Genomic DNA, 13,077 nt, shown 5'->3' on the forward strand with positions numbered 1-13,077 from the left:
CTCGCATTGAATCCCTACACCTCCTAAAATCTGGGGCACAACCTTGCTCTGTTTGGGACTGTGAGCTGCACTTTTATCGGAGCTGCTGAAGTTTAAATGTTTGTGGATTTGTGGTGAGATTTCTGCCTGATCAGAAGTGTTTTCAGTTACTTTCAGTTTCACATGCAACATGCAGTCCCAAACTGTGTCGGTCAAACTGTCTGACAGGGAAACTACCAGCGGCGCAATAACGTAATGCACAGCATTACAGAGAGTATACGGCAGGTAAAATATTTTTAAATATTTTGAATTCCCTTTAAATGATAATATTAGTCTTGTAATATTATCACTTTTTTCTCGAATTGTCAGAGAACACAGATATGTGGGAGAGATTCTGAATGTGCAGAATGTTTTGAATGAAAACCTGCTGAAACACAGGAGCTATGAAAGTCCAGGAGCCAAAAAGAAGAGGGAAGGCTAAATCATGTATCTGTGCTGCATGTGTGCTGAATCAGCAGGGATAAAATTGCCTGAGAAAAGTTGATCTACAGAAGAAACATATCTGAAAGCAGTAGATTAGCTTTTGAATTATTACCTGCCACCTAAATTGAGTATTTCCATTCACATAAATAAAAATATTTACACCACAAATTGGTGTAGAAAAATTCACTGGAAGACTGACAACTTATTTTTTTCAGAGATGTGATCTGTGATTGTTTTACAGTTTGTTTGTGTACATGTATAGGATGTGAATATATATATATATATATATATATATATATATTCTGATATGAAATCACAATCTGAAGTAAAATCTATTGATAGTTAATGTTCAAAAACTGTTTTATAGAAATATTGAGCTTTGGTGCATGAGACGGAGTTACAAAGAGGTGAGACAGGTTGCTGAACGGGATACATTTATTGATTGAATCAACTGAAATAAAATCAGAACTGTCAATTGGTCTTCCAGCACTGTCATCAAGGCTTGAGATCCTCAGGGCAGATGTGTCAGCACATGATGAAGATCTTCACAGGCGTTTGGCACAAATAACAGAATTCTTACTAGCACAGTCGGAATCGTTGACATAATCTCTTCCTGTAGAAATATATACAATAACAGCACATTAGAGGCCTCTGATACGAAGTTTACAATAACATTGTTTGCCTTTTACTAGTTAAAGATGCAGTTGGGAATTCTTTTATCATATTTGGTAAAACTGTCACTACATCATGACAGTGGTACATGAGACAGATAATCTGTGAAAACAAAAATTCAGGTTTTTCTGCCTCATTCTACTGCTCGTAATGCCAATTGCAAGAATCCACCGTCCCCTGAACAAAACATCCAACCAGAGCCAGAAGGAGTCTCTAACGCAGTCATGCACACCCAGCACAGCTCCACCTCGTCACACATGCTTCCAGTCATTAGAACAGCAGATCAGTTTGTACCTGCAAAGTTAATGTGCATGCAGTTCTCATTTCTGCCAACGTTGTTGGGTTCCCCGGCTGCCCAGCCTTTGAAGTCCCACTTGGAACCATCACTCCACAGCCACACACCCTCCTGAAAAAAATAAATAAAGGGTCAATTTACTTTTTCTATCTGCAGAAAGTGCGGACATCCCCACTGCAGAAATATCTGTCACCATTCCAAAGCAATTGTTAACGGTTGTCAAATTCAGACACCCAAATGCAGACACTTAAGAAGAGCAGATGCAGTTAGTGGTGTTTATTAACTCCAGGTGGTATCTTACAAATGAAAGAAGATGCAGGCAGTCCAGGAAATAAACCAAGACAGGTACAAACATAAATGTAACTGGTTCAAAGTTCAAGAATAAATCCACACATAACAGAATAAATCCATAACGAGGGAAAGATACTCAACGACATAAACTAACAAACCGACAGAGTAAAGGAGCATGCAAATGACAAGAAAGCAAAGCAAGACATCACAAGAGGCAGAACACTACAAAATAAAACAGGAAGTAAAGCATACAACACACTGACAAAATAAAACAGAAAACACAGAACCAATATAAAACTTGGTTATACACTATATGTATTTATGTATGTATTCAGACATACACACTTGTATATTTTACTTTTGTTTCTTTTCTTTGTAGTTATTTCTTTATTGCTTTATTAGGTCTCTCTTGCAAAAGACATCTCAGTGAGATTAACTGATTATTATTAAGCTCATGAAAAAGGTGTTAGTAAACCACATCACACCTGCCAGCCTTTTTTTAAACTACCAAACAGATCAAGTTTATTGATAAAACACTTACCTTCGCTGCATCGTAGCCTCCGACCCAAGTTGCTTTTTGTGAGTTAGTCGATCTGAAAATCAGATCTCTGATGACGGCGTACACCTCTGGGGTTTGAATGGAGGCCAGATTCCCACCAAGAGAAGTGCAGAAACGCTGATGAGGAAGACAAGGAGTTTGAACCCACATCACCACCACATGGACACAACGTTACTTTTACAATCAGACAGTTGTAAAAACATTGCCATATAAATAAATATTAACAAATGAGGGTTTCTTCGACTGCCTTATAACAGCAAGCTGGTTTTAGAGGATATGCCAATAAAGACAGGGTGGGATTTGAACTGTTCATAAAGTACCTCTGCAGTAGCCCAGTCCATTTCACCCAACTGGAACAGGAAGCAGTTTTGGCCAAAAGGAATCCAACCAGTTGGGCAGGTCGCAGGGCAATCACCTATAAAAGAATTGTCAACTTAAAACCCTTAAAATAGCGAGTGTTTGGCATTTTGCTTGACAAACTACTTCCACAATTACTCCCTTTTCAAAAAAGTTGGCAGTTCATATTCTTTCAATTGATTAATCGTTGCTGCTCAATAATGCCATCATCAGTTAATCTGACTGGCATGGCAAACATTACAGAGAAGTGAAACTAGATAATGTTGGTTTAAAGCTCCTATTGATTTTACTGAGGAGTTCAACAAACAAGAACCCTGAATCTGTCTTCCCCAATTTGTTTGTAGTTAAAGTCTACAAGAAACCTCAGCATCTGGGAACTGATATTACAAAATCATACAAAACTGAGAAACAACAAAGGAAATGAGCTTAGGCCCTTTCATCCATTTAGTAAAGCAGGAACAAGAACTCAAATAGAGCGGAAACTGTTAACTGTTAAAAAACAAATAAAACTCAGCAGTTACATTGATTTTGGTCACACAGTGCAAGCTATCTATTTCGAGCAATCACTTCCATAATATATAAGCACCAACCTGATTTCTTTCCACATTGCGCCTGTGGATGTAAAACACAGCATTAGAAACAGCAGTGTAGCATAATTGTGATTGGCCCCAGTGCAATTTTTTCTCTCCAAAAAGAATGTTTGTGTATAGACAGGCGTGTAGACACACAACTAATCCACCCAAATGCAAACCTGCAGCCTCTGATCAGCAACACAGACAGCAGCCGAAGGGCCAAAGGCAAATCATACAGCTTTAGCAAGTAACAAATCAACGCAAAGTAGCTGACACAGTGTGTCAATACGAACAAATAGTGATCCGGAGAAGCTGCTCATTATGCAAACACAGTATGAAAGAATGGATGATGGCATCTGATCACAAACAATTGTAGCTTTCCCTCACAGGCCCTTGTAATTATCTGGGCCCCGGTGCATTGCCCCAGTTGCACCAAAGTACTTACGCCACTGATTAGAAATTAATACTGTTCAACTGAGAGTTTTCCTTTGTTATTGGAGCAACTGGTATGATACTGCATGCCTATTGGTGCTGTCACTTTATAGAAATTCATTCAAATGTCGCAAAAAACATAAAATATTTGAGCTATAAAAAACAGACTGTTTGAGGTAGTTTGCAATGACACTAACCAGCAAAGCCGTGCTGATAAATGAGGACACTGAACCCTCTGAGAAGTGCTTTGGGTTCTACTACAATACTACCAACAAAAAAAAGGCTGTTTGCCGACTGTGAAAAGCAGCTGCTTTACTCTACAAGCACCACAAATCTGAGGAATTGCCTTCTCGCTACAACCTATGTGAGGCAGCAGAAACGAGTGGAGCAACATCAACCATACAGTCTCATTTGACAGTCTGCTTTTTACCACATTCATCATTTGACAAAGCTAGAAGTTAGGGCTGGCTCAAGTGAGTCCTGAACCATCCCTTAGTTATGCTGCTATTGGCCTAGACTGCAGGGGACTTGCACTTCCCATGATGCACTAACTCTTCTCTCCACTCTTTCTCTACGTCTCTCTCTCCTGTCACTTTTAGCAGTTGTTTCTGGCTCTGGAGCTGTGGAGTCTGGATCTGTGGCTGCGAGTCACCTGCTGCCTCCATGTTCCTGCTACGATAGTTAATTTTGTTGTTTGCATTTCTGTGTGGATATTGCATTGGCTCCTCCCCGCCCTCACTCGCTCTCTCGCCACCAACCGGGGACCGCTCACCCTGAATCATGGTTCTGTTCAAGGTTTCTCTGCCTCCTTAAACAGAGTGTTTCCTTGCCTCCATCACCTGCTTGCTCATGTTGGGAATTGTTTCGTCTGTGCAGATAATATTACAAAGAGTAAGGTCCAGACCTGCTCTATAGGAAATGTGAGAACTTTTGTTATAAATTGGCACACTATAAACAAACCTGAACTGACAGCTTCTTTTAGTACAGTATCCTTCTCCCATCAAATCTGAAACCATATCAGCATAAAACCCTATTCAAGTCCTTGATTACAAATGTAAGAGGGTAAATATATTACTGAACCTGCTTGCTGGAACATTGCCATTTGATCACATAACGTAAAGCAGGGTGGAGTACCTCCTTTATGCTTTACTACCACTCAGATCACTTAATTTAATAGACTAAATTAGGATTTTGCCGTGTTTTCAATAAAACAAGCCCCCCCGAATCTGTATGGGTCACTACCTCTTGTTGCACTGGTAATTAATGTGAAGAAAATAGGGACAGAAAGTGAGAATGTCACACTGCTGCTGCTGATATATTAATAATGTTAAAAAAAACACAAGGGTTTAATATAGCTGTTATAAATAAAACAAATGTATTAAAAACTCTACTTACATTTGCTCCAATCCACAGCCCACTGGTCATACAGAGGAGCCCAATGAAATGAAGACCTGAGGCCATCTGCGTAAAGACATTAGAGAAGTTAATTCACAGTTATAAAACGGGTAGCTCAGTCAAGCGATCTGATTGGTTCATAGTAGTGGTGTAAGTTTGTCACTCAGCACAAAGTAACTTTAGAAAGTAACGTTAGATTACTCAAAAGAGATGAAAACGGACAAAAACACTGAAGCAAGAGCTCACGACAGGCTGTGAGCTTCACGTCAGGCTGAAAAACACCCCTTAACTGTGAAATAATAAGCGTTTACACGGCCTGTCGTGAGCTATTGCTTAAGAATTTACCTGTTCTCTGTGCCAAGAGTTGGGAAATGAAAAGTAACACTTTTGAGATATACAAATATGTGGGACAAGTTTCATAGAAATGTAGCACTGGAAGAACTACTACTAAGTCAGGGCAAGTCAAGTCTTATTTCTACATTTATCATTGTCAAACGCATCTGGTTGAAGCTGGTGCTGTGGGGAAAGGCAAGAAATAAAACGTTACCTTGTAGTGATGATCAGATGAAGTTGCAGTAGCAGGTAGCAGGATGTCTAGGAAAAGGGAACTCAGTCCTTATATATCTTTTCTGGGTGCTTTGGTTCCTTAGCTTGCATGTCATGCACTGATCACAGGACACGACTAATTTATGTTGTGAATTGTTTTAGCTATTGCCACAGCCTTGAATAAATGTTAAACAGTTCGTTAAACAATGTTAAAAAAACATTGTGGTTATTTTCTAGAGCAGCTTAAGCACATGATACTGAAACAATAACAAGGGTGGTAACTGTTTAAGTACACTGCACCTACAGCACATAGGGGTGTTCCTGGTCAAATTTAATTCTAATATCAACATATTATATACCAATTTCATGATCAACGTGTTGACCTATTGTTACGTCCTAAGGTCTAGGGTTGTCTTGGATGTAACATAAAGATGTGGCTTCCCACTCCTCCCGTTCCCAAACAGGGCCAGAACACAGGAAATACAATTTAGCAGTTTTATTAGCTTCAGAGATGACCAGTGCCCAAAACAACAACAACAACAACAACAACAACCAAAACAATCTCAGAAAACTAAAACTTTCCTAAACCAAAACAGAAAGTAAAGAAAAGCTCAAAACTAGGCTTCTAATCTCAAAAACAGGAGAAAAGGGTGCAAACAAAAAGGGCTTCTTACTCCTACACAACAAAGAAATATCTGTATAACAACAAAAATGGCTATAGCCAACAAAACAAGGTTGTCAACGACAATCAGAATTACAGAGCTAAGCTACACAGATTCACTTACAAAGTCTCATCTAATCACAACAGTGCTCTACTCATGACTAACAGACATAACACTCAGTACACAGGCTCAGGTTGGGAATGGCAGAGAGAGAGAGAGGAGTTCCTGTCAGTGGGGCTTAAGATAGCTGCTGTCATCCAGGTGACCAATCAGGAGACTCCAATCAGCTCTGCAGGACCAATCCAGTGTGCCCACCTGTTCTCCATTACCTGCATACACACACTCTAAGGGAGGAGAACAGCTGACATTGCAGGGGGGAGATAAAACAGAAAACAAAATATGACCCCAGGGTCATAACACTATTTACATTGTGATTACTTACAACAGCAACACAGATAATTACTTTAGGAATCCCTTTTGGGAAACATTATGTAGTTCTTCTTATGGCTGAAAAGCAGAAGGAAAGTCACTGCTGGCACCGCTGTGGAAGAGATTAAGGGTTGGCCTACATCCCAAATGTTTGCTAAATTAAGACTGTTCTCTCCAATTTTCTAGTAGGAATTATTTTGATGCAATTTTGACCATTCCTTAAAAAATGTTACTGGTGTAACTGAGGCAAGAGGTGAGGAGTTCAAATCCCCAAACAGCTAATTAATTATTGCCATAGGATCCCCACAAATATTAAAGTACAGACATGGGTTTCGACTGGAAGGGTGATTTTTTTAAGCAATATTAAAGAGGTGTGCTGACTTTCAAGTTCAAAATCTTAATTAGGGGTTGTACCAGAACAGGTTTACATGGTTTAATTTTCAAAAAACACCATATTTTTCTCATACTGCACATTGGGGCCGCTGTGGCTCAGGAGGTAGAGCGGGTTGGCCGTTAATCGGAAGGTCGGCGGTTCATTCATTCACTGGTGGCTGTTCCGCCAGTGTATGAATGTGAGTGAATGTTAGTTTCTGTTTGAGCACTTAGGCTCAGTGTGTGAATGCAGATGTAGTGTAAAAGCGCTTTGAGTGGTCGAAAAGAGTAGAAAGGTGCTATACAAGTACGAGCATTTACATTGCTGCAGCTCCTCTTTTCACCCTGTGTGTTGAACGCTATGCTCTTGAGCTACAGAGTGATGCATCTTACTTGTACAAAATCTTTGTTGGGAGTTGCACATGAGCAGTTCCCAGGTAAGGACTACTAGCCAATCAGAAGCAGAAAAGGGCGGATCGTAAGAAACAAGATAGTGTGATCCAAATCAGAGATAGTACCATAGACAGTTTTTTTTATTTTATTTTTTTATTTACGATTCACAATTGTACAAAATCTCATCAGGAAGTTATTTGCATTCTTCAAAACCATACAAACATAAGAGAACAGCAAGGCTCCACTAAAAATAATAACAACAATACTAGTGATAGTAAATTTACATGTTAGGTCAACTTAGGACACAAAAAATAGAAAATTTAAACAAAAATAGATAATTATGAAATTATCATTAAGGCACATTATTTCCATTCATTCAACAGTTATTGTTCAGCTCTTCCTTCCGTGTCACCGTAACTTTACTATGTCATACATTGTAGTTTTGAGAGTCTTGTTACACCTACGAAAGGTAGTAGATTTTTCCCCTTTCCAATAAACAACCAGAGAAAACGAAAACAAAAACTATCTCAAGTGTAGACATATTGGTGCTTGTATATAACTACAGATAAGTTACATTGAGTTCTGAGAACACCAGTTATCACTCCAGACCTATAACAGAGGTAATCCAGGTGATATGTATCTGTTTATCGTTAATTAAACACTAAATATTGCAGCATAGTGTGACACAATTTTTGCACTGGCTGGTGTTTATCCGACAGTACTTGTAGGGAAGATAAATATTTCTTATATTCATTCCTGAAACAATTCAACATAGGTTTTTGCTTCTTCCACTTGCATGCGTGAATGTGATATTTTCCCATAATTATGATAATGTTAACCATCTCACATATATCCTTGGACAGGTTATCGTTGTATAGTAAAATCTGCTGTGCTTTAAAGTTATTTATGTTCTTTATTCTGACATTAATCCAGTCTTTCACGTTTTGCCAGAACTGTAATGTAATTTGACACGAAAAGAAAAGATGTTCAGTAGTTTCTGGCTCCACCAGACAGAAACAACAGAGGTCAACCTCAAATCTGAATCTTTTTCGCAATGTTTCTGGGCGGCTGGATAATACCCATTAATAATTTTAAATTGCATTTCTTTTATTTTTGGAGAAATCGGCGATTTCAGGTATTTTAAATATTTATCTATGATTATTAGTTTATTATCTATTGTTTTAATATTTGCTTTTTTTGCATAATCATAAAAAAATGTATGGGTGAAGGCTATGCGAATAGCTTTATTGTTGCACTTCCTATTGCTGATTTGCATTTGTCCGATCTTTAATTCTGGCAAGACTACTTGTACGTTTGATAGTAAGAGTGTGTTTTGGATTAAGTTCACAAGAGGAAGTGGTATTACTTTACATATTTTGCTATATTTCTTGTATGAGCAATGGATTTTGACTTTAAATGTATTAAACTGAAGCATCTTGCCACTGTCATCCATCAGGTCTGTTACAAAAATAATATTTTTGTCATACCAAAATGGGTTAAATAAGGTTTTCCTATTAATAGTGATTGTTCTGTTGTTCCACAAGGTGGAGCCATGTGGAGTAAAATTGTGGGAAAATATCATCTTCCAGTAGAATAGTACTTGATTGTGGAATTCTGACACCTTCACAGGTAGTTTATTAACTTCAAAGTCACATTTTAGCAAAAATTCTAACCCTCCCATTTTCTTAAATATGATTCTGAGGACATGAAACCAAATTGAGTCAGTATGTGACATAAAGGCTTTGATCCAATTTATTCCAAACACTCCTACCATTGATTCAAAGTCTAGTGTTGTCAGACCTCCTTTGTTATTTTCTCTGACCAGTTGTGATTTTTTTATATAGTGCATTTTGTTTCGCCATATAAAATGATATATTACAGAATTCGCTTTTTTGATGTTTTGGGGAGAGCTATACAAAGCTTGGCATGGATAAACCAATTTTGAGATACCCTCAGATTTGGACAGCATATTTCACCAAAAATATACAGATCTCTCATCAACCAATGATTTAATTTTTTTTTCATATTATTTAAATTTTTCGTTTATATTACTTTTTTCTCTTTCTTTTATTTCTTTTATTAAGTTTATGCCTAGGTATTTAACTTCATGTTTAACGGGGATGGATGATATATGTTTGTCTGAGCACTGGTACAGTAATTCAAATTTGTTTAGATTTATATTTAAGCCTGATGCCCCGGAGAAGATTTACATTATGTTTAAATATTGACTTATCCTTTAAGAAGAATACCGTATCATCTGCAAATTGACTTAAATGAAATTCATACTCAAAAACCTTAATCCCTTTAAATTCTGGATGATTTACAGTTAGGTAGGCCAATATCTGAGTCCTTAAAATGAAGAGTTTTGGTGATATTGGACACCCTTGTCTTATTCCTCGAGACACTTTTATTCTAGGGGTCAGTCCTGGATTCAAAGAAATATAACTGATTATATCATTGTAGAACATTTCAATAATTTTTTATCTCCAAATCCAAAGTTTTTTAGTGTTTGTAATAAAAAGGCATGTTCTATGGAATCAAAGGCTTTAAAAAAAATCAATAAATAAAATGAGACTGTCCGATTCTAGGAGAGATTGGTAGTCAGGCGTATCCAATATTAGTCTCACATTATTATGAATATGCCTACCTTTGATGAAAGCTGACTGAAACTCAACCAATTTGGCAAGAACCTGTTTAAGTCGATTTGCATACACCACAGCTAACAGTTTGTAATCATTACACAGAAGTTATCAAGTTTCAGAACGTCCTTATTGGGTTTAGAAAGAAGGGTTATCAATCCTGTTTTCATTGTAGGAGATAAACTACCTTTTCTTATAAACTCTGAAAGGGCTTTGTATAGCAGTTCTTTAATATCATTCCAGAAATGTTTATAGAATTCTGATGTTAACCCGTCAATTCCTGGGGATTCACCATTTTTCATCTGTTTTAGTGCCTTTTCAATTTCTGTTATTGTTAGGTCTTCGTCTAAATACTCCTTATCCTCCTGATCCAGTGTTTTAATGTTTATCTTTGTTGTTTCAAAAAGAAGATCACATTCTACTCTTTTGAAATTTGATTTGTAAAGATTATTATAGAACTTCCATATTTCTTGATGTATCTGATTTGGATCTTCAATAATAATATCATTCTTCTTCAGTTTATTTATTCTTTTTTTGCTTTGTCTTTGTTTTTCTAGTCCGAAAAAGTATGATGTATTCTTCTCTCCCTGTTCAAGCCATCTTGCTCTTGATGTACAAATGCACCATTAACTCTTTCCAAATACATGTCATCCGGCTGAGTTTGTAAGCTACGTAGTTCAGCATCTTCTTCAGCTGCTATCCTCTGATTACTACATAACATATTTATTTTACTAATCAATTCTTTTGTTTGCATTTTCTTATTACTGCAATTTCTTTCCCTTTTTCAATTGCTAATTGTTTAATTTCGTTTTTGAACCATTCCCATTTATTCATACTTGACATATCAAGCTCATTAACACTTTGATAAAGGATTTTAACTTGTTTAAAAAAGCTACTATCCAATAATAAGTTATTGTTAAATTTCCAGATATTTTCTGATAACCGTGTTTGCTGTGATATCTGCAGTGACAAACTAATTATATAATGGTCAGTAAGAGGTGCTGCTGAAATTTCGCATTTTAAGACATCTTTGCGCATTATCTGAGAAATCAGCCAGTAGTCTAATTAGAACATTGGTTATTATCTGAAGGATTTACCCATGTGTATTTTTGGGTGGTGGGGTTAGATGTCCTCCAGTGATCAACTGTTAGTGATGCCAGTGTCATTCAATTCAGGTTGTTGTCCTCTTCTTGGTGTTCTGTCTAGCCATGCGTTAGATGGTATGTTGAAATCACCTCCTAATATAATTTTTTTCAGTTTCATAAGTAGTTTTCCATTCATTTATGAGCCTACTCTTGTAAGACTAGTCTTTCCAAAGTGACTCTATTTTTGATTCTATTGTTGTAACCATATACGCACAGTAAGATCAATTTCTGATCAAATATCTCCACTATCACCATAAGCCAATGTCCATCTGTGTCACTTTTGTGCTCAATTACCTTGCCTGGAACTCTGTTCATTAGCACCATTACTCCTGCTGAGTTCCATGAGAAAAAAAAAAAGTAATCTCCAAACTGTTGTTTCTTGTTTGTTTCTCATCTGCTATTCCTGAATGAGTCTCCTGCAAAAAAAATAAAATTTGCTTTTTGTTCTTTACAAAATAAAAAAATGGCTTTGAGTTTAACAATATTTTTTAAACCTCTAATATTTAAGGATATAAATGAAACAGACCTCTATACTGCTCTCCGGTTAACCTTCTTCTTTGAATGCGCTATTTAACATTAATTAGCGCAGGAATGAGTTTGTTGTCCTACAAAACAGTTTTATAGCAACAACCAAAATACTGTAACTTATTTATTTTTTTGACTACCTCGACCATTTACAGGTTACCTCAGCTTTAAGACACATCTCCATGTCCATGCATCAGGGCTCAATTCGCTGTCCATCAATTATTGCGTACCCCTCTTTCAAGAAAACTTTTTTACCATTGCGTCTGGCTTCTTGGACTTTTGGCCATAACTTTGCACGGGCTTCGCGATCTTCTTTGGAGAAATCTTCCCTGAAATGGATATTCAGCTCTTTGCACACACTTGCTTCTTTGGATTTCCTCCAGATATCGTTCCTGGCCGTCCGTGTTGCAAACTGGATGATGATGGGCCTTGGCATTTTGTTATTTGCAGCATCATTTTTCCTTCCCAGGCGATGAACCGTTTTAACCATTTCTCTGAGTTTATCCACCGCCACCGGAATCACCCTGGTTAGGAGTCCGACCACAACTTCCTTGGTGTCTTCATTTTCCTTCTCAGGTAGGCCCATCAGTCTGAGATTCCATCTTCTCTTGTATCTTGCATTTTCCTGGCTCAATTCTCTCAAGAAGCAGTTTTCTTTCTTCATTACCTCAATTGGTCCCTTGAGTATTTCAATTTCTTCTTTGTTTTCTTTTACAGCTTGTGAGTTGGCTTCTATGCGAAGTTCAAAACCTTTCAGACGTTCAGGCTTCCCCCGCAGCCACTTGCGGAGCTCCTCAAGTCCGATAATTTTCAAGCACATTTTTGTTCCGCCATCACTTCTCGTGAAACTGTCAATATTCGAAATCTACACAGCTGATTTCTCACCTCAAAACTTAAAAAAATCTAAAACTTTCTGTCGCTGGCCTCTGTCTGGCGCAATGATGATGCAGTGAATATTCTCTCTGACCAATCAACAGTCTGTCGTGTTTTCACGTTACATGTTAGTATCCCTCAGCTCGCTTGGAACCTCGACGGAGGTGAGGTGATAAAAAAAAAAATACCTGGAAGCAGGTACAGGTGCAACATTTCCACAATGGAAAACCAAACAAAGGCGAGTCGAGCCAAAGGGCCTCCGCTCAGACTAGCTTGGTTTGAGGGCGTGCCTGACCCCCGCTAGCCGCTTGGCAAGCTTTATTACGCGTTGTCATTGTGACGTCACAAGTAAAGGAAGTGAAGGGCTGGACTACAAACGAGCTGTTTTCAGGCAATTCAGAGCAGAGCTTTCTGAGGGAGATGGGAACTGACTTTGGGCTTTTTCACTTTGCAAACCT

General features: G+C 37.7%; 1 protein-coding gene across 1 annotated transcript; it reads right to left on the minus strand.

Annotated features, from left to right (window-relative positions):
* Window positions 1–879: 879 nt before the first annotated feature.
* LOC119883750 (galactose-specific lectin nattectin-like) lies at window positions 880–5,715 on the minus strand. Its single transcript, XM_038694385.1, has 7 exons — window positions 5,583–5,715; window positions 5,036–5,101; window positions 3,227–3,248; window positions 2,600–2,694; window positions 2,262–2,396; window positions 1,429–1,540; window positions 880–1,075 (listed from the first exon to the last, which is right to left on the minus strand). Exons 2-7 carry the CDS (start codon window positions 5,099–5,101, stop codon window positions 1,008–1,010), a joined length of 498 nt encoding a protein of 165 aa, XP_038550313.1. The 5' UTR covers window positions 5,583–5,715; the 3' UTR covers window positions 880–1,007.
* Window positions 5,716–13,077: the final 7,362 nt, after the last annotated feature.

The sequence above is a fragment of the Micropterus salmoides genome, unplaced genomic scaffold (genome assembly GCF_014851395.1).
Source record: "Micropterus salmoides isolate LMB-PRFRI ecotype aquatic unplaced genomic scaffold, ASM1485139v1 Ms_hic_scaffold_30, whole genome shotgun sequence".
Lineage (NCBI taxonomy): Eukaryota > Metazoa > Chordata > Actinopteri > Centrarchiformes > Centrarchidae > Micropterus > Micropterus salmoides.

What these genes read in the sequence shown, in the direction of transcription:
- LOC119883750 (XM_038694385.1), bottom strand. Translation starts at nt 5,101, where the DNA reads ATGGCCTCAGGTCTTCATTTCATTGGGCTCCTCTGTATGACCAGTGGG. An exon ending in GGCTGTGGATTGGAGCAAAT is followed by an intron (nt 3,249 to 5,035) that starts GTAAGTAGAGTT and finishes TTACATCCACAG; the next exon opens with GCGCAATGTGGAAAGAAATC. An exon ending in CATGCACATTAACTTTGCAG is followed by an intron (nt 1,076 to 1,428) that starts GTACAAACTGAT and finishes ATATTTCTACAG; the next exon opens with GAAGAGATTATGTCAACGAT.